This window comes from Montipora capricornis, chromosome 4, assembly GCF_036669925.1.
Source record: "Montipora capricornis isolate CH-2021 chromosome 4, ASM3666992v2, whole genome shotgun sequence".
Lineage (NCBI taxonomy): Eukaryota > Metazoa > Cnidaria > Anthozoa > Scleractinia > Acroporidae > Montipora > Montipora capricornis.
In genome coordinates this window covers 36,815,164-36,837,663 of record NC_090886.1, presented here as the reverse complement: position 1 = coordinate 36,837,663, position 22,500 = coordinate 36,815,164, and the positions used below count along the sequence as shown (strand labels likewise).

The window sequence follows — 22,500 nt, the reverse complement described above, 5'->3', positions numbered from 1 at the left end:
AGTGGCGAGCAAACTTCGCCTCGGTAATTTGTCATGTTGTTCGATACTATTACAGTTCAAATAGAAATATTTTAAACAAATAGACATATTAAACATATTACGATAAAGTTATGAAGTGATAAGTAGAGAACGCATTCAAATCAGGACCGAAAAGATTTATCGACAGATGGCTTTTGACGAAGAAGATTCTGAAAGGCTTTCTGAGGTTTTCGAATTTTTGTAGGCAGTGAGAATGGAGTAATTTTTTTCATGTATATTACCAGTGTTCCAGATAAGAGTCGGGTCTCGGGTCAATAACCCGACAAAGAAGGCTTCCTGACCTGACAGATGAAATGTAAATATTCAGTTAAATATTACAACAAAATGTCTGGGTGACCCGTCAAATGGTATAAATGACCCCCCACTTGAAAAAATTAACTGGAATGCTGTATTACTAGGAGTAATCATTAATATTATTGTTATGAAGTAGGGACAAATTTGAGTTCTGGAATATGTGAGGAAGTATAATTTATAATGTTTCCATCCTAGTAAACATCCTAATTCGAATGTGAGTGTAATGCCTTACTTACAAGTCATATTGATACATATGTACATCCTGAGGAAATAGGCATTTAGAATCCTATATGAAATCCTAGTAGAAGAAAACACTGCAGTAAAAACCTGGCCTCATTTCATGGAGGCATTAATTTTTTAAAGTATTAATGAGTTAACTGGTGTCTCTCTGTGCAAGTATTTCCAATATCTTTTCATTAACCCATACAGGCCTTGCCAAACGGATCCAACATCATCCAACATTGTTGGACGTTGTTGAAAAGTGTCGAACGACTACTAGTTGGCCAGACAAATGGCACGTGTTGGACCCAGCATGTTGGACTCAAGGGTCTGGAACCAAAATCTACCTAAAATCGTTAAAAAACAAACTCTCTCCGTGTTGGCGTTTTCAAGTTCCTTTTAAAATTATCAATAGAGTCTCTCTCTCTGATAGTAAGAGGACGGTTGTTCCAGAATCTGGGAACTGCAACAGCAAATGCACGGTCTCTAGAGGTCTTGCACCATGCAGGTGTGAGGAACCTTGTGAAGACCCAGGGCGTCACTGCGTAGGGAGTAGCGTCCCAGAGTCTTGACTTGCAAAAGATCCTGCAGATACATTGGCGCCATGCCCCTGAGAGCTTTGAATACAAGAGGGGCTATCTGTTCGAAGAGAGATTGCATGCTCAAGCTTTCGTCGCTCAGATATTCAAGAAAATACCACGCTATTCTCGAGTACTCGGGTGGTAGATGGCCCAAGGTTTCTTCGTCACTTAGCACTTTGATAGCAAATTTGTTGAACAAATAGTCTTGTGTCAACTGCTAACGAACAAAAATATAAAGAGCTTGTTAAACTGGTAATGTTTCATGCTGCGTATCACTTTGTGTAAACTTTTAAAACATCACGCTGCTTATGATGTCCAGTTTTCCATTTTCGCATCCGATCTAATGCCTGGTCGCTAAGCTTCGAATGCCCGTTCACGTTCTTGTTGTAATGCAAAAATCCATGGAAAAACTGTGTTGAATGAAGAAATTCCTGTCAACAAATACCAGAAAAAGATTGATCAATCATACAGATGTATGTCAAAGTTGGTAGAAACAATGTTCATTATGTTAAAGTGCTAAAGTTATATTGAGGTATTTTCCGTTTCAGTGTTAATAGTGAGTTTACATTCAATGAACAGTGGATGATGAAGAAGACTTCTCAAGACTCGACTTTGGATTTCTTTTGATTTTTTTCAAAATAACTTTTTTTCCAAAATTTGAGCGGCTTATCTGCGGGTTTTTACGATAGTTCCCATGATGTACAGTAATTTGTTGGCTTTGTATGCAACACTTCAACAGCATATTAAAATTATGTTTGGTTAAGCAACATTACTTCTGATTTGTATCAGTCGAGTCTCTGATCTACTCATCAGCAGCTACTTATAGCTCGACAGGTCACATTAACTAGGTGTCTTGCTTTCCTTAACTTTGCTACACTACCATGAAAACCACGAGGTACTGTCTTAAAGTGCCCCTGTGATCAAAAAAACCACTTCCTCTTTTCCTTCAGATTTTGAAAGTGTGTTGGCTTAACACCTGACTGGCAAAATTTTGAGCTTTGATTTTTATCCAAAGGCCGTTTACTTTGAGTGTAAGTTTTGGATTTCACGGTCCGCCATTACTCACGACCAAAACCGACCGATTGGACCTCAGACGGTTGGATCCAGGGAAAAGTGACGTCAGAGGCTCACTAGCTTAAAATTTCAGCGTGTGAACGCAGCTTATTATATATGCAAAGCGTGAGTTTAAAAGTCTGATAGCCCAAAACCCCGGTGCTGCATATTAATTCTGCGGCATACACACATATTGTATTCTTAAACTAGTGAGCCTTTGAAGTCATTTTCTCCTTGATCCAGCTCTCTCAAGAACATAATGTTAGTAATGGCGGACCATTAAATATGAAAATTACAGTTAAAATAAAGAGGTATCTTTTTGAAATCAAGGCTTAAAACGTGGGTCACTTAGTGTTTTGTTAACATAGTTTTGAAATCCAAAGAAAAATACGAATTGATTTTTTGGTCACAGGGGCTCTTTAAGATATCTGCTTTGCGATGGTCAGGCTTGCTCAGACTACTAGGAAACCAAGGTGCGCAATAGTCTTTGCGCATCTGACGTATTACATCATTCAAAATGGTCAGAAGGTCAACGAAAAAATTTCAAAAAAGGTCACCCTTGAAACCACAGGATTCCCAGGATCATGAACTGTGTTCTCCTTTGTTGAACAGAATTTTAATAGGACGTAAAAGGATGTAAAAGTGTGAATTAACAGCTCAAGAGCAAAGTCTTTGTACAGAAGCTTAAAAGTAAAGCAGCTTAAAAGCAAAGTCTTTGTGCAGAAGATGCCCTGAAACATCACACACCGGTACTACTGTAACAGTGTATTTGAAGAGAATTTCATTTAATTTAATTTATCTAGTGTGGTATGCTCAGTCATAATAATTATTGTATTATGTACATGTAAAATATTATGTATCAATCAATGTAGGCTTTCAATATCCAGTTCATACAGCTGTAGGTATACTAGTCTAGTACCCTGTGTTAATATTGAATAATTTTGTACCGTCTTCGGTATGTTAAATCAACCTTTACATCAGAGCTTTCTTTATCGAAGTAAATCCTCATTCAGACAATGAAACCTACCAAAAGCACTCTATATAATTTATTCTTCTTTTAATAGCAATTCAAGAAAATGATTGCCAACAGACTAAATGTAAGACCTGTTAAGGTGAAATTGCCACCAGGTGCAAGCCATGCTTATGTCACATTCAGGTACATGTACCATGGGTTCTTTGATTATCATTGTTGTTTTTTTTCTTTTTCGTCTTCGTCTTCGTCTTCTTCTTCTTCTTCTTCGTTGTCATCTTCTTCTTCTTCTTCTTCTTCTTCTTCTTATTATTATTATTATTATTGTTAATACAAACTAATTCATATTGTTTGTGATTATTTTCATTATTAAAATTAATGACAGCTAAAGTGAAATATAGTCATGTAATTGCAGAATACCCTACTTTCTAGATCTTTTACAATAAACATTATTAATTTAAAATTTACGATAAACATTATTTCCAAAACTTTATCATTTGTTACACAAGGTGGCTCTTGAGATGCTATAAGCCTGTGTCTCTAGCTTCTTTAGATATCTACTGTACCCTTTTTGTTTGTTTTTTCTTACAACGAATAAAAAATAATGTATAAAACCTACAATTTATTTTTGGGCAGCTTTTTTATTTCAGGTATTTTCTAGATTTAATGTGTCTTAATCTTTTGTATTACAGTTGAATTAAGCAATAATTCACCAATATTATTTTTCTTTATGATCTTAGGAATGAAGAGGAAAGACGTGTAAGTCAGAGTAAAATATATGAAAATGATATTAATGTGCAAGTGATTCAGTCTTCACTGAGAGAAAGTGCCCAATGTGGTTTGGGTTAGGGTGAGGGTGTAGATAGGTTCAGACTTACTGTGTTGGTATTATTTTTCATCCTCAATTTTGTTTAACTTTGCAATGGTGTTGCCACTGCTATAGGCTTCTTTAAATAGGAATTTGTGTCATATTGGTATTATTTTCTTCTCACAGTTGGCTATCAGATCATTATCAGGCCACAAGTGGAAAGGAAAAGTTCTTTCTGCTAAGGTATGGCAGATTATTATGATTTAGTGGACTTTTTGTTTACTGGAAACCACCAATAAAGGAAGTCACTCTGGATTCTTCTTCAGCACCCAGCCTTATCTCCACAAATTTTATTATTGATCGACACTTTGTTTGCCCCCCCAAACTTTGCATAAACCATTGTTTTCAAATGCTCTTGGGAATATGTCCCAAGAGCATTATTTTGAAAACAATGGATTATGCAAAGGGTATTATGGGCAATGTGAAAATGACCAATTGAATTTCTTCTCCCAAGTCATGCCAAAGCAATGTGGAGAAATGGAAATTCGGGGTTGCGTAGTTTCATTTCATTGTAGTTCAACTTTGTGCAGTTTCACCAATTAATTTGTTTTCCTTAAAAAAAATTAAATACCTACTTAAGAAGCTGTAGTGTTTTTGAGTTGATTTAGGGGTTGTTTAAAGTGGTGCTATAGCCAAAAAAAATCAATTCTCCTTTTTCTTTGGATTTCTGAAGTACTGGTATGTAAACTAAACAGTAACTGAACCAAGTATTTAGCCTTGATTTGAAAAAGACACCTTTTTATTTTAACTGGAATTTCTGTATTTAATGTGCAACAGAATTCCTGAAGCAATAAAAATTTGCAATTGTTTTTGAAATTTGATTTTTCTATTCACAGACTGCTCAGCCTCTTCCAGACCCACTGGCTCTTCAACGAGCTGAAGGAATGGCAAGAAAAAGAATGATCCAGGGTGAGTATTTCAATAACTGCTGGACTCCAAATTGGAACCCCCAAAAAGGGAAAAACTGAATGCAATCTGTGACATTGTCCTGTGAAAACTTTTTATTAAAAATTTAATGAGAAAAACCTATTTGTACGGTGTATTAGAAAATGTTGTAATGCCATGTGATAATCAGCCTGACCTCCAACGTTATAAGTTTGGTGCATGTATGGTAGAGTGAAAATAAAAGTGGAGGTGATAGCTAACCCCTTCTCTTATAAGAGTGACAGTTTTATTAGGTTTTACTCTGTCTAATGCCAGACAATTATTTTAGTTTTCAGCGGGGCTAAATAGTTTAAGGTTAAAACCAAAAGCCATCCAAGTAGAGTATGAATCGGTTTGCTTTTGAAAATTTCTCAGATGCTGCTCGTGCCAATGTTGACGCTAAGAGAATAAAACTTGATGGTGATGTAGTAGATGAGCTTGCTATTTCTGTTAGGTAAGGAATTTTTGCTGGGCATACCTAAAATAAGTTCTAAACTGAAAGTTGGAAAGATTGTCGCAGTTAAATAAGAAACTTTTGCAGTTGTAAGGCTCAGGCTTGAACAGTGGTTGTGCTGCACTTGTTCTACATGTACAATGTACCAACTTTGCCATCAAGCCAGCTGGTAGCTGAGTGTAATGACAGTTTAAGTGGGTGTTAAATTACATGCTCCAAAAATTGCAATCTGGTAACTTTTGAGCAGTAAGAAGTGAATGAAATGATTATTTTTTAGAATACCATACAGTATGATCTTTCCAGCTTTCATTTTATGTCCATTCTGCAGTTCAAATAATAATATAAAATAATCATTAGTTCTAAACTAGGACAATAATGTAGGTAACCTTTGGAGGTGCAGTACTTGATTTAAATTTTACTGGAGTGGAGGAATGATTCTTCAGGGGAAAGGGTAATGTTGGAAATAACTGCCAACAAAGGTACAGTAATTATCACATTAAAACAGTGAGTACGATAGTGAGGTTGACAATGACTACGTAAAGCATGACTGTATCTTGCATCGCCCACTCTCTCAATGTTATCAGCAGGTCTTCTGATATTATGCGATAGTGCGATTTCGCACAATTGACCCCAAATTGCATCCGATCGCACAATTCATGAAAAATCGGATAATTCACAAAAGAACGCACAACTTTCATAAAATAAAACATAAATCAAAAAGTTTCTTAGGAATTGCTGTATAAATATGCCATTCTTAAGATGATTTACCTTGGAAAAAGGTTCGAGGTTCAAGGCGTTATTTTGCATGTCGGGGCCCTGGTATGAGTCTCATTCTTAAAGAGTTGCCTATTGGTGTAACACAAACACGCCCCTTGTTCAGATTAGCCAATCTGAATGGCTGATATATACACATCACTGAAATTATGACACAATTGTATTGAGGTCCGTCCTGGTCAAAATTAAACAAGATTTTTGTCTGCAAATTATTTTTGGTTACTGTCAAATTAATTTGGGGTTCCGTGATACATTGCGTGCCTGTGACTTGTATGTCTAACACGCGAACACTGGATCGAATTCTTCCCGCCATGATGAAAACATTGAGGAATCTGTGCGAACTCAAATTGCACAAATAGCTCGAAATGCAAATCAAGAAATCGACTGAATAGCACAAATAGACCGCACAAACGAGTAATGAAACATCCTCAAGTTCCACTAGTGCAGAAGGCAGTACTAGTAGTGATCACTCAACTGGACAGTCAAGGACGGTTCTGCCTTCCTTATCCTTATCTTGTGGAGCGAGGGAAAGGCTTAATACACCCTTCAAGTTCTGCATGTTGAATTCCTGCAAGTTGAATTCCTCTTTCATTCCTCTCTCTGCTGACATTTCGTCTTGACATTGTGACATCGCTAAGAAGAACTAATCAATTAACAGACTTTTCCTTATGATGATATGACATGATACAGTGACCGCCATCTTGCAATACGCAAAGACCCTGGGAACGACGGAACACTGTTGGTGGCAGTCAAGGGCACGCAATGCATCACGGAACCAAAAATTAATTTGACAGTAACCAAAAATAATTCGTGGATGGTAACCAAAAATAATTCAAAGACAGTACGAAAAAATTATTCAGAAAGAGTGCCCAAAAAATAATCCATACATTGCGAAAAAAAAAAAAAAAGTATTTGTAGGGTGTGCCAAAAATTCACGGAAGGTAACGAACAAAAGTTGCGACAAAATAAACAGCCAGTACAAATAATTTAATAAGCAGAACAAAAAATCTTGTTTAAGTTTGAGCAGAACGGACCTCCATACAATTGCCTTCTCTTAGAGAAGAGATTTGTGAAAAATAAGCGAAGTGGCCAGTTTTTCGGCAATGCAATGTTGTTTAAATCCGATAAAAACTTACTCGTGGATAAGTTTGTAGTGAAAATGCCTGCTGTTTCTTCGATGAAGAAGGCAAGTTCCCAACTTCCACCCAATCTGACAGCCCACGATTGAGCAAGAAAGTATCTCACAGGTAGGTTCCACATGGATGATGGACTGATGTTTTGCTCATCATGCAATCTTGTGATTGACCATCTTTGGAAGTCCGTGGTTGACAAGCACCTTGATCATTCATTTCATTTGGCTTGTTAGCTGTGTCCTTTCAACTTTTAACGTGGTGCACCGATAGTGCAGAAGACCTCATTTTTGAAAAATTATCCCAACTAATGTCGATCAAGATAATTACTGTTCCTTTGTGTTCAAAATGTCTTTAGGGCAACAAAAAAAGTGTTTTTCTTGTCCTTAAACCTTATAAAACAAGCTTAAACTTGCTCAGGAAAAAAATTGCATATAATTTACATAATTATTTATCGCATAATTGGCCTTTCTAATCACATAATCTGCCCCGCAAATTTTGCATAATTTGCATTTTTTCATCGCACCCTATCAGAAGGCCTGTATCAGACAAGCAACCTGCAATAATTATTAAAAGTTACATTGAAATTGAAGTAGAAAGGGAACCTGGGAACTCAGTCAGTAAGACAGAGTACAATGTACATCTGAAATTTGGTCTTGTTTTTGCTAGGTTGAATCATGTGGTCACACCATTGTGGGATCAGCCATACAGCAAGCAAATGGAGGTAAGCAAAAATTAAACAATAATTATGAAGTGATAATTTTGCTTCAACCTGTTTAACAGTTATAAAATAACTTGGGCATTTCTGTCTTGTAGACCAAGAAGAACAACATGATTGAAGTATTGGGGAAACTGACCAGGAAGTTGAAAGCCATCATGGTGCTAAAGGTAACACAGTAACTAGTTTTACATTAAGTTTTCATTCAAAGTTGTTTGGATTTGATTTCCAAAAAAAAATTGTCTGATTTTTTCCATACATGTGGATGTGTTGTGGTTCAAATTTTATCTTGGTTCAGAATTATTGTTTAAACCACTTCAATCTTGATTTTCGCTTGTTTCAGATTATGATAATGAATATTGGAAAAAAATAATCAAAATTACTGTAAACTGGTTTGACAAAATAATTTTAAACCAAGAAAAAATTTGAACCACAACAGAGAGACCTGAGAAAAAGAATGCTGGCCATGTTGGATTTTCAAATAAATTAAATTGTCAGAAGAGACCTAATCGGCTAGCTCAATGTTGTACCCAATGCAAACCATTTGGGAATACATCATTTTGTTCCCGGTATTTCCGTATCATTTAAATGTGAGTACTACCTTGTAATGCAGAGACAAGACACAAAGATTCTTGGGCCTGGGAGATTTGAATTGGGTACAGCATTGAGTTAGCCAGTTAGGTCTATTGGCTTAATGCTGATGTTTAAATTTTATGTTTATAAATGGTTTTGGTTAAATTGCAATGATTGTTGTATTATCATTGTACCTCAATCCCTTACTTATTAATCTTCTTTTTATTGCAAAGCTTTATATGTGGGACTGCAGTAGGAACCAATTGTTTACTCTTACTATTCTGGATTTTAAACATAAAGTCCAAGTCAATAATATGAAACTGAAGTGGAAATAAGTAAACTTAAAATGGATTTTTCGTATGTGCTAGACACTTTTTATAGAAACTTTTAATTATTATCAGACACACATTCGGATCACAAACATTAATGTTTTCTCCAGGTTAAAGATATTCTTTTCTAGGCTTGTCAGTTTCCTTTAAAAATATAAAATCATAACATTACTTAAAAAATCTGATTTTTTCTACTCTGCAGAACAACTGGGTGGAGGAAGAAAGGTGAGTGGAAAATATTGTGTCATGGACTTGAATTTAGTCACCTCATATAAATTATCTTGATTTGATTATGAGTATTATCTATTATTTTAATGGTAACCATTACAAAATTCTCAAATCTGATTGGTTCTGTGCACACCTATTTGTTGGGGTGCAATCATGTGGGTGTCCAATTACAGATATCCAAATTTAAAAACTCCAAATTGGATACCTATAATTAGACACCTACGCCATTTGCACATCAATCACATGCACTTGTATAGCGTCTTTCTTCCTGTTTTCCTACTGTTTGCAAAACAGGTTGAATATAATTTTAACTTTTTCTCACAAAAAGGTATTCAAAGACTATAATTTTATCCTCTCATTTTGGTGCATTTACGATCATTAGTAGTAGGACTGTTGTACAATTCAGGGGTAATTGTGCTCATAATTTCAAATTGGCCTCGTGGATTTTGAAATTACTTGCCTGGTTACTCCCTGAATTGTACTCCACTCAGGGTTAACCCCAGCATTAAATTCACCGGTACCCATTTATACATCTGGGTTGAGAGAGGCACTGTGAGAGTAAAGTGTCTTGCCCAAGAACACAACACAATGTCCCCGGCCAGGACCCGAACCTGGACCACTTGATCTAGAGTCGAGTACACTGACCATGAGGCCACCGCGCCTCCCAAAAAAAAACTCAAATCAAACAATAATAATTGTACCAGTAATACTGAGTCTTCAAATCGAACCCAGGCTACACTAGTGCAAGGCGAGTGATTTCTGTCACCACTAGTCCAGCCTTGCTTCCATCAAGTTTGTTATTAATACAAAATTCAAAGCTCTTGTATCTTTATCATAGTACTTACTCATTTGCTTTTATTGTCATAGTGCTAAAAGAAATGGAATTTGCTGTGAACTCCTAGATTGTGTAGAATCGGTGAGTGATGTCTTAATAGTAATAATAATAATAATAATAATAATAATAATAAAAAGAGGAAAATTTATTATTATTGTTTTTTGTGTGAATTGCAATCTTTATGTATTAGATAACTTAAAGATACAAGCAATGTTAAAGGTGAAACCTCATCTTTGATATTTTAGAGAGAAGAGCTATTATAAAGTAGGGTCTTTTTGTTATTTTAGGGAATGGTGTTAATTGTATTGACCATTGTATTTTTATGATGTGGTACAAATAAAAATAAGATAGTTACTGTATGCAACACGTTCTTGTGGTATACCATGAGATATCCCACTTATCACCTGTATTACGTAAAATATTCATATGTATGCTGGGAAGTTAAAGGTGATGTGGAGATATCCTAATGTATACCACTTGAAAGCCTTGCATACAACTGTATTATTAGCATGATAATAATAATAACAATAAATTGCATGTATTAAGGGTCTTCACAGGGTTCGCACTATAAATACACATATATGCAGTTGAGAATCGCACTGCAGCCTGGACTATTTCTGTCAACACGTTGACAGCCTTTTAATCTTGCAATGTGCATAGTTATTGATAAATGTCAAACATTTCATTTTTTAATTACAGCCTGTATCACCTGATGAACCATTATTAGAAATAAATTCTTGTAAAAATATTAGAATTACAATAATATTATTGTTATTCTGGCTTCCCCTGTCTGAAATGTGAGCGGTAAAATCTGGATTCATGTGGATTTTTTTTAGTTTTGAGATAAAAAACTGGGTTAACTTTGGTAAAATGTGATTGAGCAGTTTGACCTTGCTCGACAAGAATTTACGTGAGACCAGAGTTTACCAGCAATATCAACACAGTTTGAGTTTATTTTTGTTAAAAAAATTAATCATTTACAACACTAACAAAGAACTGTTCTGCCGGCATTAAGTTATTTGGAACTGCAGTCTGGTTGGCATTTGGTTAGGATGCCAGATGCCCTCTGATGAAGACACACAGTCATCCAGCAGCTGAGCTTCCGACCCTCTGTTTGGAAGGGTAATCCTGTATATTGAATGTACAGTTAGCAATGTGATGGGCTATGTTGAACATGAAGTCAGACCTCATCCCATCCATTAACTTTCCCTTTCAATACTTTCAGCCTGTTCTTGATGGCTATCGAAATAAGTGTGAGTTCACGATAGCTGAAGGTCCTGACGGAGGTAGGTTTTGTGTGCTACTACAGCTCACGTACCTCTAGTTGCAGCTATAATGAAAAAGGTTGCAGTACAGGAGGTAAAGAAAACGGTAATCAATAATCTGTATACTTGTTCAAAGAGATTCTCTTGACTCATGCACAAGAACTTGCCTACATGTATGTCAGGCCATTAATCTTCTGTTGGCTCCTTCTCATCCTTTGAATTTCATAACTTATGACCTGAGAGTGTTTTGCTTCCATATTTTTTGATTTTTGGCTGATTGAATTTTGTTTTGTTCAACAGTGCCTCATTATTGTTTATAAGGCCTTTGGTGTCCCTACTAGTTGAACTGCTTTCAATGTCTAGCTTGCATTCAACTTTTGAGAGAAATACTGAAAGGACATTAAGATTGATAGGGGATCAAGGAAATAACTGGCATTACTTGTAATATTATTGTAGCCCCAAACATGTAAAGTGCATCCTAGAGTATACACTGGTATGCTTTGGAAATTGCCATTTCTGTGATTTAGAGCCATTAGGACGCAAAATAAATGAGTGAAATTCTTTTTTACAGCTGCTTCAAACCAAGACAGATCAATTGGCCTGCTCACATTTAGCCTTGTTTTGGCTCACAAACCAGCTTAAAGACGGTGCCTACTAATTCAAAGGTGCTTTTGCCCCGGTTTATGATTATGCAGGAAATGTAGATCTTATTAAGTGTTATTGAAATCGAAAAAGAAAATTGAAGGTAACCACGCATTTTTCAAAGATAATTCATGAACAATATTAATTTTGTAAAATGCTTTAAAATACAAACCCATGTATGGCGTTCTTTCTCAGAGAGAAGCTTAATTATCTCTGAAAAATGCATGGTTGCCCCAATTTTCTTTTCGGATACCAATGGTACTTACTAAGATCTACTTTCTATGCATAATTTTAAAACTGCACAAAAATATCCCTGTATTAGTAAGCATCACCGATAGGAAATCAAAGTATCTTGAAATGCGCAAAACGTATGTGCAATAACAATAGTAGGCACCGTCCTTAAAATAAAGATTTTCGTGTCAAAATCAACCTGGAATAATTGAAGCACTTTTGAGTAAGAAGAGAATCCAATCAGCCTGAAATTCAACACTAATTTTTTTTAAGCATTGAGGTGTGCCCGTTAATCTACTGTAGCTTTGTAGCTTGGTGCACTTTCACTGTTGCGAAGCATTTTGAAAAATTCTGTTCATCTCTTGCAAGTGCTAAAATGCATGTTTTGCAGCTCCCTGCAAATGTCCAATCTGTTTTTGACAGCAAAAACAGGATTTCCTGAACACTGTACTTAAGCCTGGCTTTGCGCGTACGGATATTTTACTAATTTGCAACGTATTTCAAAATGTTTTCTCCCATGCAGCTAAAACTGTTGGATTCCGTCTTGGTTCATACAAAGGTAAGATCTTCACATAACGGACTTGTTAACAAAAAGTAAATTTGTGTAAAAAAAGGATATCCAGAAATTGATGACCTGCAAGTATGGAGGGTTTTCATGGAAAGACCTTTACATAGACAATCAACATGTAAATTCATTATTGACAGTCGGTTTCTTTTTTTCTCTGCAGAGGGTTACAGTGGAGTTGTCGAGCCATCTGAATGTATCCACATTTCAGACAAGGCTAAAATCATCTCAAGGGTAAAGAGTTTACTTCCAGTTAATATTCTTTATTAGACCGAATTTTTATTGCTGGTAGTGTCTTTCTTTGTGCCTTCGAATGTAAACTCCAGTTTGATAACAAATGCACTTTATAAATGTTTTTTTTTCCTATTTTGTCTTTGTTTGATCGTTTTTGGGGAATTTCTTAACACATACATTGTAAACTTAAGTAATACGGTTGGAATGATTGATAATTTTTCATGATTTTTTTTTTTTTTTACGTCAGGCTTTCCAGACTTACGTAAGGCAGTCTCCGCTCCCAGTCTATGACCTCTGCTTTCACACTGGGTAGGTACTCGCTACTCTTTTTGGCAGCGTCCAGTTTCTTTCTCTTTTCCTATGCTTTGTGGTTGCAAGCAGGCTTTGTGAGCAGCCTGGACTTAAGCCATGCAAGGTGTTCACCAAACAAGCCTGGATCTGAAATTTTTATTGCATTTGCATTTCTATGCATGCATTGGATCTGAGAAGAAAAGGGTGACTTCTTGCAGTTTGCTACTTTTTTAATTATGGGTACACTGCTTGTCTCTTCTTTACAGTTATTGGCAGACACTGACTGTTCGGAGCTCCATGTATGGTGATACCATGGCTGTCCTGCAGTTTAGTCCACAAAAAATGACCAAGGTACAGTAAAAAAAAATATATATATATTGACATGGTGTCTGATTCAGGCTTCCAGCTTTCCTAGTGTTTTTTTAGCGAAGGGGTACATTGATCTTTTTAAATGGAGACTTCACATACCATATTAACTTGATTTCATCACCTAGAACCAGACCTTGCTTTGTTGTTGACTTCTTAGCAGCAAATACCTCTTACCGTAGCAACTATAGCGTGTGGAGTTAACAGTTTTAGGTTGCTTATTTCTTCCAAGAAATCTAGTTAGAATCTACAATGTATGCTATTATTTTCAGACTCAGAGGTACAGAGTTTAGGCTCATGCAATGTATCACGACTACAAAACAAAGAGTTTTACTGAATTTTATTCTTTCTTTGTCCACGTAAGGATGAAATCGAAGCAGAGAAAAATCGCATTTGTGAGTATTTCAAGACTGGCGAAGGCAAAGATGTACAGCTTACATCTCTTTATCTGCAAATTAACCATACGAGGTATGTTTATTGTTACTATAACTGAAATCAAAACTGAGAGATTTTCCGCTGAACAAATAAGCTCTCATTTGTTTGTCCGTACGTTTATTCCATAATTAGGGAGAACATTTCGCGTGCCAGGACAGTGATGTCTCCCAGATTTTTATACTAATCATCTCTAATGGAGAAAAGATACTTAGCAGTGTAAATGTGTTTTTGTGCGAAGACGAGTCAAAAGGGAAAACAGCTCACTTCCGGTTGCCGTCCGCGTCTCAAAAACGCGCGTGTGTTAAGCTCCCTGTTAGAGAATGTTGGCATCGGCAACGAGTGCGTAGACTGATCGCAGTCTAACGAGTGCGAGGACGAGAAAAAGTACAACTTGTACTCGTCCTCGGAGACGTGCTCTTCGTTTTTAGGTAAGCGTATAATACGAGTTCCAGTCTGCAGAAAATGCTTTGTCAAAATATCAGCATTTAAACGCCGGTTTATACAGTACGATTTATCGGCCCGACAGCGTCGGAGCGCAAATCTTGCGTGTATTTTGACAGCCGATGAACGACGATATCGAAAGCAAGACTTCCAACGTTATGTAATCGCAGGCTCCAGGACATGGCCATATTTATGTATAAAGTTAAGAATAATTTAGTTCCATCGTATATTTCTGAACTTTTTAGTTGTGACATGAGTAGATACAATCTTAGGAATATAGACGATTTCTCCTTACCAAGATGTAACACCGTTGCATATGGAAGACATAGCTTAAGGTACATGGGACCTTACATTTGGTCGAAGCTTCACAAATCAATTAAAATGGCTGACTCTTTGATTGCATTTAAAAATCAAGTCAGGGCCCTTGACCTATCAAATGTTACGTCGAAAAATAATTGTGAAAACTGCAAGTTATGTAAAACTTAGCTTTTATTAATTTTTTACTAATTTTATATTGTTTGTACATAGTTTTATTATTATTATTATTATTAGTTTAGTCTAATTAGTTTTAAGTAGGTGTCCCCAATTAGTTTTTACTTGTAAAAACTAGAACGATTGACACGTTAATAAAGTTATTATTATTATTATTATTATTATTATTATTATTCATGGGAATAAAAATCGGTCCGATTCAAATGCAACAGATTTTTTGATGTCGAGCCAACACTCCGAGAGAAACCGCCATGTCAGTCAAAGGATATGCGAGTGGGTAATGGCGCACAAATACTTAAAAAATTAAAGCGTTCAAAATGGCGGAAACTAAAAGGACAACGGGAGGATCTTTTGAGGAAAAAGTACACGTTTTACACAATTTACTCGGCACGATTTATTGGCCCGATAAAACCGGCCAACAAATCGTACCGTGCAAACCGGCCTTTAAGCTGCTTTTCAACACTCGGAGATTGTTAGTATATGATTATGACAGCTTTAAACTAAAAGAAAAAGTTCTAAATGAAACGCAATTTCCTTTTGACAAACTCGTACTTGCCGCTACGGCTTTACGATGTCAAGTCGTCGCAGACCAAAGTGCCGGGACGAGTTGAGCACGCAGGGATGCGCGGGAATCAAACTGCCAGACCTCGTACTCGAAGTCGCACTCGTTGTCGATGCTAGCATTCTCTATTTATCCAATACACCTCTCAGTCAATCAGTTGGTTATAACTTAGTGGGCTCTGAGTCAGTCAGTCAGTCAGTCAGTCAGTCAGTCAGTCCGTCCGTCCGTTCGTCCGTCCGTCCGTCCGTCCGTCCGTCCGTCCGTCCGTCCGTCCTCCCTCCCTTCCTTCCTTCCTTCCTTCCTTCCTTCCTTCGTCAATCAGTCAGTCAACTGATTTCAGCTTGAAATATTGACGTCGTTTCATTTATCTCATTTCCAGGGCGGTTGGTGGCAATGCCGAAGCTCCTTTTGTTCACATTATGGGCGAAGAGGTATGTCTGACCTCCTTGCTATGAAAAAGAATACAAAACCTATCTCATTCACTAAATACAGTAAACACCCGCATATAAGAATAAGTGGAGTAAGAACAGGTTGAAATTTGGCCAATAAAGTACCATATAAATAAGAACAAATTCAGCCTGATAAATAAAATGTGTTCTTAATATAAAGGGAAAGGGTATTAGGATAAGGAAACAATACAGTACAGTAACTTATATCAAAGTACTATGGTGTTCAGGACCATTACAAACTATAAAATCTATTACAAAATAGCATTGTATTTTAATTAAACTTCTAGTAATATATAATTTGAAGCATTTCTGAAACCAATTTTAAGAACATTTTAAGAACACTTTCAGGCTGATTTCTCACTGAGCACCCCTCAAATAAGAACATGATCAGCCTTCAACGTGAAAAAAGTGTTCTTATACGAGGGTGGTTACTGTATGAAAAATGCCTAATCTGACCTTTCCATTTCTCTGATTTTAGCATATTTATGAGGAGCTCTGTGGCTTGAAATTCAGAATCTCCCCGGACTCGTTCTTCCAAGGTATTTACAGTTGCTTGTTGTTCATTTGCGCAACCATAAACTTATCTGGAGTTCTCTTTGATTCGTTGTGAAATCTGACTTTGAGATAGTCAATTATGAGAACGTTTTTCACTGAAGGGAAAAATATAATGTAAACCTCTAGGTTGCATTACTGCCTTCAAGGTTCAACTTGATACATTAAGTTCATGTGACTTTGTAGCATGTTTCTTTTGCAGTAATTACATCTTAACACCATTGCACAAATTTACCATTTTTTCTCAAAGTTTTCCTTTTATTAATGGACTACAAAGTTACGGTTTGGTTAAAAAAAAACCTGCTATAATTTGTCCCCCGATATAGCTAAAAGGGGAATATCTCCGAGATAATATCCTTCGTGGGACGCTTTCCATTAAAAAAAAAAAAATCATGACTCCACTGATATGGTATTTTCCGGTTGCCCTATCCCTACCCCAAGCGGTCGTGCGTTCGTATAAGATTCGTGTCAAACAGTGAGATTCACGTGATCTTGTTGCGAGCATGAGACAGTGGGAGCAACAGTTTGGTCACGTGGAAAGCGTGCGGGCGTCCCTGCGGTTGAAAGTTTGGTGCACCGACCTCTAAGGAAGGGCTTCGTTTCTCAGGAAACTGTGGTGGTTGCCTCGGTCGGAGAGTAAGGCATGGACAATTATTTTTATCAACCACTTCCCACTGAATGGTTACCTATCATTTTGATTCCTCTTCAGTGAACACAAAGGCAACAGAGAAGCTGTTTAATTTGCTCAAAGACTGGTGTGGCGACCACCTGGACGAAACAGTGGTGCTAGGTCTGTAAATCCCTCCAGAATTAAAATTATCTGTATCCTAAGGATATATAAATAAGTTCAAATGCGTTTTACAGTGAACAATACGAATCAATTCGATTCAATTCTCTTGTCGTGATTTCAAATACTTCTCGGAGCAGAGCAGAGAACCAACAGTCTCAACATAACACGACACCCTCATCCTCGCAGTAGGCGCACGAGGCGGTTACCATGACGCCCAGTATAGGACAAGTCGATCAGGTCTATGGCACAAAACTAAAGAGCGAAACCAGTGGGTATGCAAGCGCGTTTTTAACACTTTAGAGGGCGTAGGTTTCTACGCAATCTGTAAAAACACGGCGTGAAATTATTACATTTAAGGTTTTGTAGGTAACCAGTCGCACCGAAAACTAGTTTTTTCGCTGAAGCGACTCCACCTTTTTCCTCATGAGCTCACCTCAGTTGAAGATTCTTGTCTAGGCCATTCCATTAACGAGACAAAGTGTTTTCGCTTGACGGTAGTGTGCAGCGTTGTTATTTGCGCAAGGCGAGTGCAGGCACCATTCTTGTTCCCTCAATTAGAGATTTGTAGCTTTATGATCCCACCTCCTCTTCTCTTCCGACGTTAACTGTGTGACATTGGAGTACGAATATATCAGCATCAGTGTTAGTTTTCTGTATTGACCGCACTCATTAACTCCGAGGGTCGAAATTGTCTGAAACGTGCAGCTCGGAATAGAAAACTCGTGGTCACATCTGGTCATACTCTTTATGTGCATGTAAGTTGAATTCATTAGTGGGTGGGACTTCAAAGACTTCCGTCTCCTGTGAACTTGATTTCTGTCTTAAGACAGTGTTCTCTGTGTACTTTTTTGCAGACATTTGTTGCGGCACTGGTGCGCTTGGTCTGTGTCTGGCTCAGGTATGACGGGATTCTTCAAACCTCCTGAAAACCGTTTGCGCGCACTCGCTACATTTACGGAATCATGATTTCATTTAAAAGTGTTGCTTTTAATAGAAAGAAAATTGCAGAATATGACTTGACCTTATTAACTTCACTCGTTGGTATTCTCAGATGACACCCTGAAGAGTTTTTAGTGAATTGAACAAGAAAGCAAGAATCTCATTGGGGTCGTTAGTGCTTACGCGATTCCTCTCGGGCCGTGGACGTCGATTTGTTTTGGATATCCTGACTTTTAAGGCCGTTGATAACAACAACAACACGTGTTTTGTCTCTTTGCCGATGAACTATTAAAAATATACTCCCGAACTCCAAAAATGTTTTTCTTTGGTTTTTTGACGGTGAATCTCATCATCGTTGCCCTAAAAAAAAAAAACAGGAAATGCAGCCTCCTGCAACAATTTTAAAAATCTTGAAGGATAATGGCCTAAGGTACACTTTTTATTTCCTTGCCTCTTTGCTGCTTTCATGTGAAGCACTGAAGGCCCCTTTGCAAGCACCCTGGAAATCCAGCCTTAGGGCGACCTAATGTTGAATTTTTTCCTCTCTAGAGCGTCAAGCGTGTAATCGGTGTTGAAATAATTGAAAATGCTGTTGAGGATGCGAAAGCCAACGCTCAACTGAATGGTGAGTTTTGTTTTGAGAATCTGCTGACAATTTTTCGTTTGCTTTGCTGTTGGCTCTTAACTACCAAACCGTTGCTATGGACCCCTTCAAATAGTAATCCTTTTTACCAAGTGTGTTCTGTTAAGGTGATTCCCTAGTAATAGAACCCGCCATAGATTTCCGATGAAACTTGGTATGCTGTTGTTACAGGGCAAGGAGATGTTAAAAACGTAATAAAAAGAGGGGGTCACCGTGCTTGTTTTCACGCCACAATACTGACAAATAAGGTTATTTAGGTGACGTTTGGTAATCTCCGTGCGCAACAAATAAGCTCCATTATTTTCCAATGCAGCGTGTTATATCACACCGAGTTCGACTTTCTTTGATTGTTTATTCATCTACGTCCCAGAAAAAATGGCTTCAAATACGCTGCATTATTAGTTATATTTTTATCCTTTAAAGGAAACATAATTTGGACTTGCTCTGTTGGGCCCGTTACGTCTCTATCTGTAACATTTATTTCATTTGCCAAAAAAGTAGCCATAGACTTCTGCCAATTTTTTTCTCAGTTATTGATGATATTGTTCTCATTGAATTTATAAAATAAAAAGTGGGGGTCACCGTGCTCGTTTAAGAGAGAACGAGCATTTATCACGCTATCGAGCTTAGTTTGAGGGAAATCTTACGTTTTGTACGCGCGCGCTAATGACGCAAAAATCGTGCGCAGTAGGAATGCGCAATGCAAAACTAGGGAATCACCTTAACATTCCGTTGTATGGTTCAACTCACAACCACATTTGGTAAATCACATGACCAAAACAGAAAATTCCTAAAAGCTCAGCGAGTTAACAATGTTTTTTCACAAATTTTTAATGCAACAGTATGAGAGCACTTTAACAAAATCTGTAGCATGGTTTTTAAAATAATTTATTTCTTAGAAAAGGTATGACGTCATAAGGTCGTCGTTTGATATACTTTTCAAAATATCAATTCCATTTTTTGTCCAAATAGAAATGCTGTGCCACAGTTTACGAAAAATGATGGGACGGTTCACATCCGGTGAAAAAACCGCCTTTTCCTTTCGTTTCTCGAGAACTGTTACCTGTTTTTCACTGAAACACACCACAGAGGACTGGGATTAGTTGCGCTTGCGCCTTCTCATTGAAGTGATGTCAGATTGCCATTGAAAAAGTTACTTCATAGTTAGACTGGATCTAGCATGAAATGGAGGCTAATGCAGGGGTTTCTTTTCCTATTTAAATTATGTCACCTCTAGCCTCCATTTCATGCTAGATCCAGTCTAACCGTGAGAACAGGAAAGTGGCGTATTGTACAACCGCAGTTCAAATATATGTGAAATTTCATGTATTTTCTATCACTGAACTGGCATAGTTAAGAAAACTGCCTATTCTTATCCCTTTTCAGGAGTGACGAACGCTCAGTTTGTTTGTGGTAAAGCAGAAGATATCATTGTTGATGTCTTCAAAAACATGCCACGGAAAACCAAAATCATCGGCATCATGGATCCACCGCGAGCTGGACTGCGTAAGTACAACAATCACCCGTGACACATCACTTTTGATTCCCGCATTTCCATTGATCCCACCCACGGAGAACCCCTGGGACTAGTCACGTAATTCACTGTCATGCGGAAAAGAGGAATGTGTGTCACATGCCTCCTTTTCGGCTTTTCACGCCACTCTCTGTCACGCAGTTATAAGGAGTGCGTGACAAGGACGGAGTTAGGAGATGAGATACCCATACACTTTCTTTTCGTCTTTTGCAGACCAATCTGTCCTTCATGCCATCCGGAAGAGCCGCCGAATGGACAAACTCATCTATGTGTCTTGCAACCCAAGCGCCGCGTTCGTCAACTTTCTCGAGTAAGACAATATCACCGTGGCACAATACCTTACCAATACCTTGTGAAGCTAATCGGAAGGCAGCGTGGACGATTGATCAGGGTGCCGAACTTGTCCTGGGCAATCCCTGATCACGTTTTCTGCTGTACTTGTCAAATATCCAACTCGTCTTCGTTCCTCCAGTAGGGATTCTTAGATTTGTTTGTTTGTTTGTTTCAATAAGTTGATTCATTCGCACTCAAGCCCCGAGAGGATCGGTGTACGTAAACATTTACATTTATGTTATGGTTCATTCTTAGACCCTTGTTCAGAGTTTTTTTAAACCAGTTCCATTTTGATTTTTCTTTGTTTCAGATTATTGTGACGAAGAAAACTCAAAATTGCACTTGTTTTAAAAATTTAACCCATACACCTTATTCCAAAATGGCCGCCATTTTAGTATTCTTTTGTTTACATTCAAATTGGCCCTTATGGCCTCCTTCAAGGTTAAATATTTTTTTGAATTTTACGATTGAAAGCGAGGCCATAAGGGCCAATTTGCATGAAAACAAAAGAATACTAAAATGGCGGCCATTTTGGAATAAGGTGTATTGTCTTCTGGGAGTGAAACTTAACAGATTTTACTCTGCTCAACTCCAGACGATTCAACTCGTCGACTGGGGGTGTCTTGGGACGGTTGAGGTGTCAGTGGGTTAAGAAGTCAAACTATGCCCCCCCCCCCCCCCCTTCTATTAAACCGAAGAAAAAAATGGAAGCACGGCATATAAACGCAAGCAGGAACCCATGACCCGGAGCCTACAACTCTATTGTGTTCGTGTAACGGCGTTTTCACAGACCGATTTATTTTTAGACTGAATTTCCCGCGAATGACACTCCCACAGGAGCCCGATGACCAATTACAAGAAATTAAGCTGACGTCATAGGGTCACCGAACCGGAACTGCCTTTGTTTTTCGACCTAATTCGCGGGAAGAGCTAGTCTAAAAATAAACCTACTTGTGAAAACGCCGTTTCACAGACGCTGTATGGAAGTTGCACGCTCCAGATGGGCTCCTGACGCAAGCTATCAAATGTCTTTTGCATTGTTGTTGAGGATAATTTTGTCAGAGTTGTAGCATTGATATTTTGATCCAGATTTTCTGATGGTGTTAATTTAAACATTATTCAATATTGATATTTCAATGATAAATGTAAATTAACGCGGCTTTTCCCCCGGTTTGAGCAAATCAGCGCATGTCATACCAAAAGTCTCTGTTTCTATTAGCTTGTGCAGACCCACTTCCAAGAGGATCAAGACAGCGCCCTTCCGCTTGGTCAAAGCTGTACCCGTGGATCTGTTTCCACACACCAAACATTGTGAACTACTCCTCCTCTTTGAGAGAGATATGACTTCAGTGGACGCCGCCAAGTTTTATAAGTGGTATTACTAAGGTGGCTGAGTTGACATGCATACGGCTTGTCCACCTATGCTACGAAGAGGTCTTCCACGAAGGTGGCTTGGAGAAGAACCCATGTTGTGTTTAAAATTAACCATAAAAAGTAATATGACTTGGTCAGTAACAAGCTCACTACCGCATCATCTTTGTCGTTAAATAAGGAAAACGGTGTGTTAGAAATATTTGAAAACGTCCTTTGAATGACATTTTGTGGTGTTTTTTGTAGGGGTTAATCTACGCCCATGTCCTCATTGAATTTACTATTTGAAGTTGTTATTGTTTATCCTGAACTCCCAGTTAAGTTAGCGAGTTACTTCGATTCGTTAGCTGCGTCAGTGATACACGTGCCTTTTTGA

General features: G+C 37.7%; 1 protein-coding gene across 1 annotated transcript in view; it reads left to right on the top strand.

The window, feature by feature from the left end:
- Window positions 1-22,500, top strand: part of LOC138046861 (tRNA (uracil-5-)-methyltransferase homolog A-like) — a 24,865-nt gene that overhangs the window by 1,447 nt on the left and 918 nt on the right. The window contains exons 2-24 of the mRNA XM_068893440.1: window positions 3,251-3,342; window positions 3,897-3,915; window positions 4,151-4,207; window positions 4,861-4,933; window positions 5,324-5,402; window positions 7,976-8,030; window positions 8,123-8,194; window positions 9,129-9,151; window positions 10,022-10,070; window positions 11,215-11,275; window positions 12,651-12,686; window positions 12,856-12,926; window positions 13,174-13,235; window positions 13,484-13,568; window positions 13,948-14,051; window positions 15,893-15,944; window positions 16,441-16,501; window positions 17,224-17,304; window positions 18,159-18,202; window positions 18,793-18,868; window positions 20,273-20,392; window positions 20,634-20,730; window positions 21,973-22,500. The exon at window positions 21,973-22,500 is cut by the window's right edge and continues 918 nt beyond it. Of these exons, the coding sequence (XP_068749541.1) occupies window positions 3,251-3,342; window positions 3,897-3,915; window positions 4,151-4,207; window positions 4,861-4,933; window positions 5,324-5,402; window positions 7,976-8,030; window positions 8,123-8,194; window positions 9,129-9,151; window positions 10,022-10,070; window positions 11,215-11,275; window positions 12,651-12,686; window positions 12,856-12,926; window positions 13,174-13,235; window positions 13,484-13,568; window positions 13,948-14,051; window positions 15,893-15,944; window positions 16,441-16,501; window positions 17,224-17,304; window positions 18,159-18,202; window positions 18,793-18,868; window positions 20,273-20,392; window positions 20,634-20,730; window positions 21,973-22,138 (1,635 nt within the window). The 3' untranslated portion in view covers window positions 22,139-22,500. The remainder of the gene's footprint in view (window positions 1-3,250; window positions 3,343-3,896; window positions 3,916-4,150; window positions 4,208-4,860; window positions 4,934-5,323; window positions 5,403-7,975; window positions 8,031-8,122; window positions 8,195-9,128; window positions 9,152-10,021; window positions 10,071-11,214; window positions 11,276-12,650; window positions 12,687-12,855; window positions 12,927-13,173; window positions 13,236-13,483; window positions 13,569-13,947; window positions 14,052-15,892; window positions 15,945-16,440; window positions 16,502-17,223; window positions 17,305-18,158; window positions 18,203-18,792; window positions 18,869-20,272; window positions 20,393-20,633; window positions 20,731-21,972) is intronic.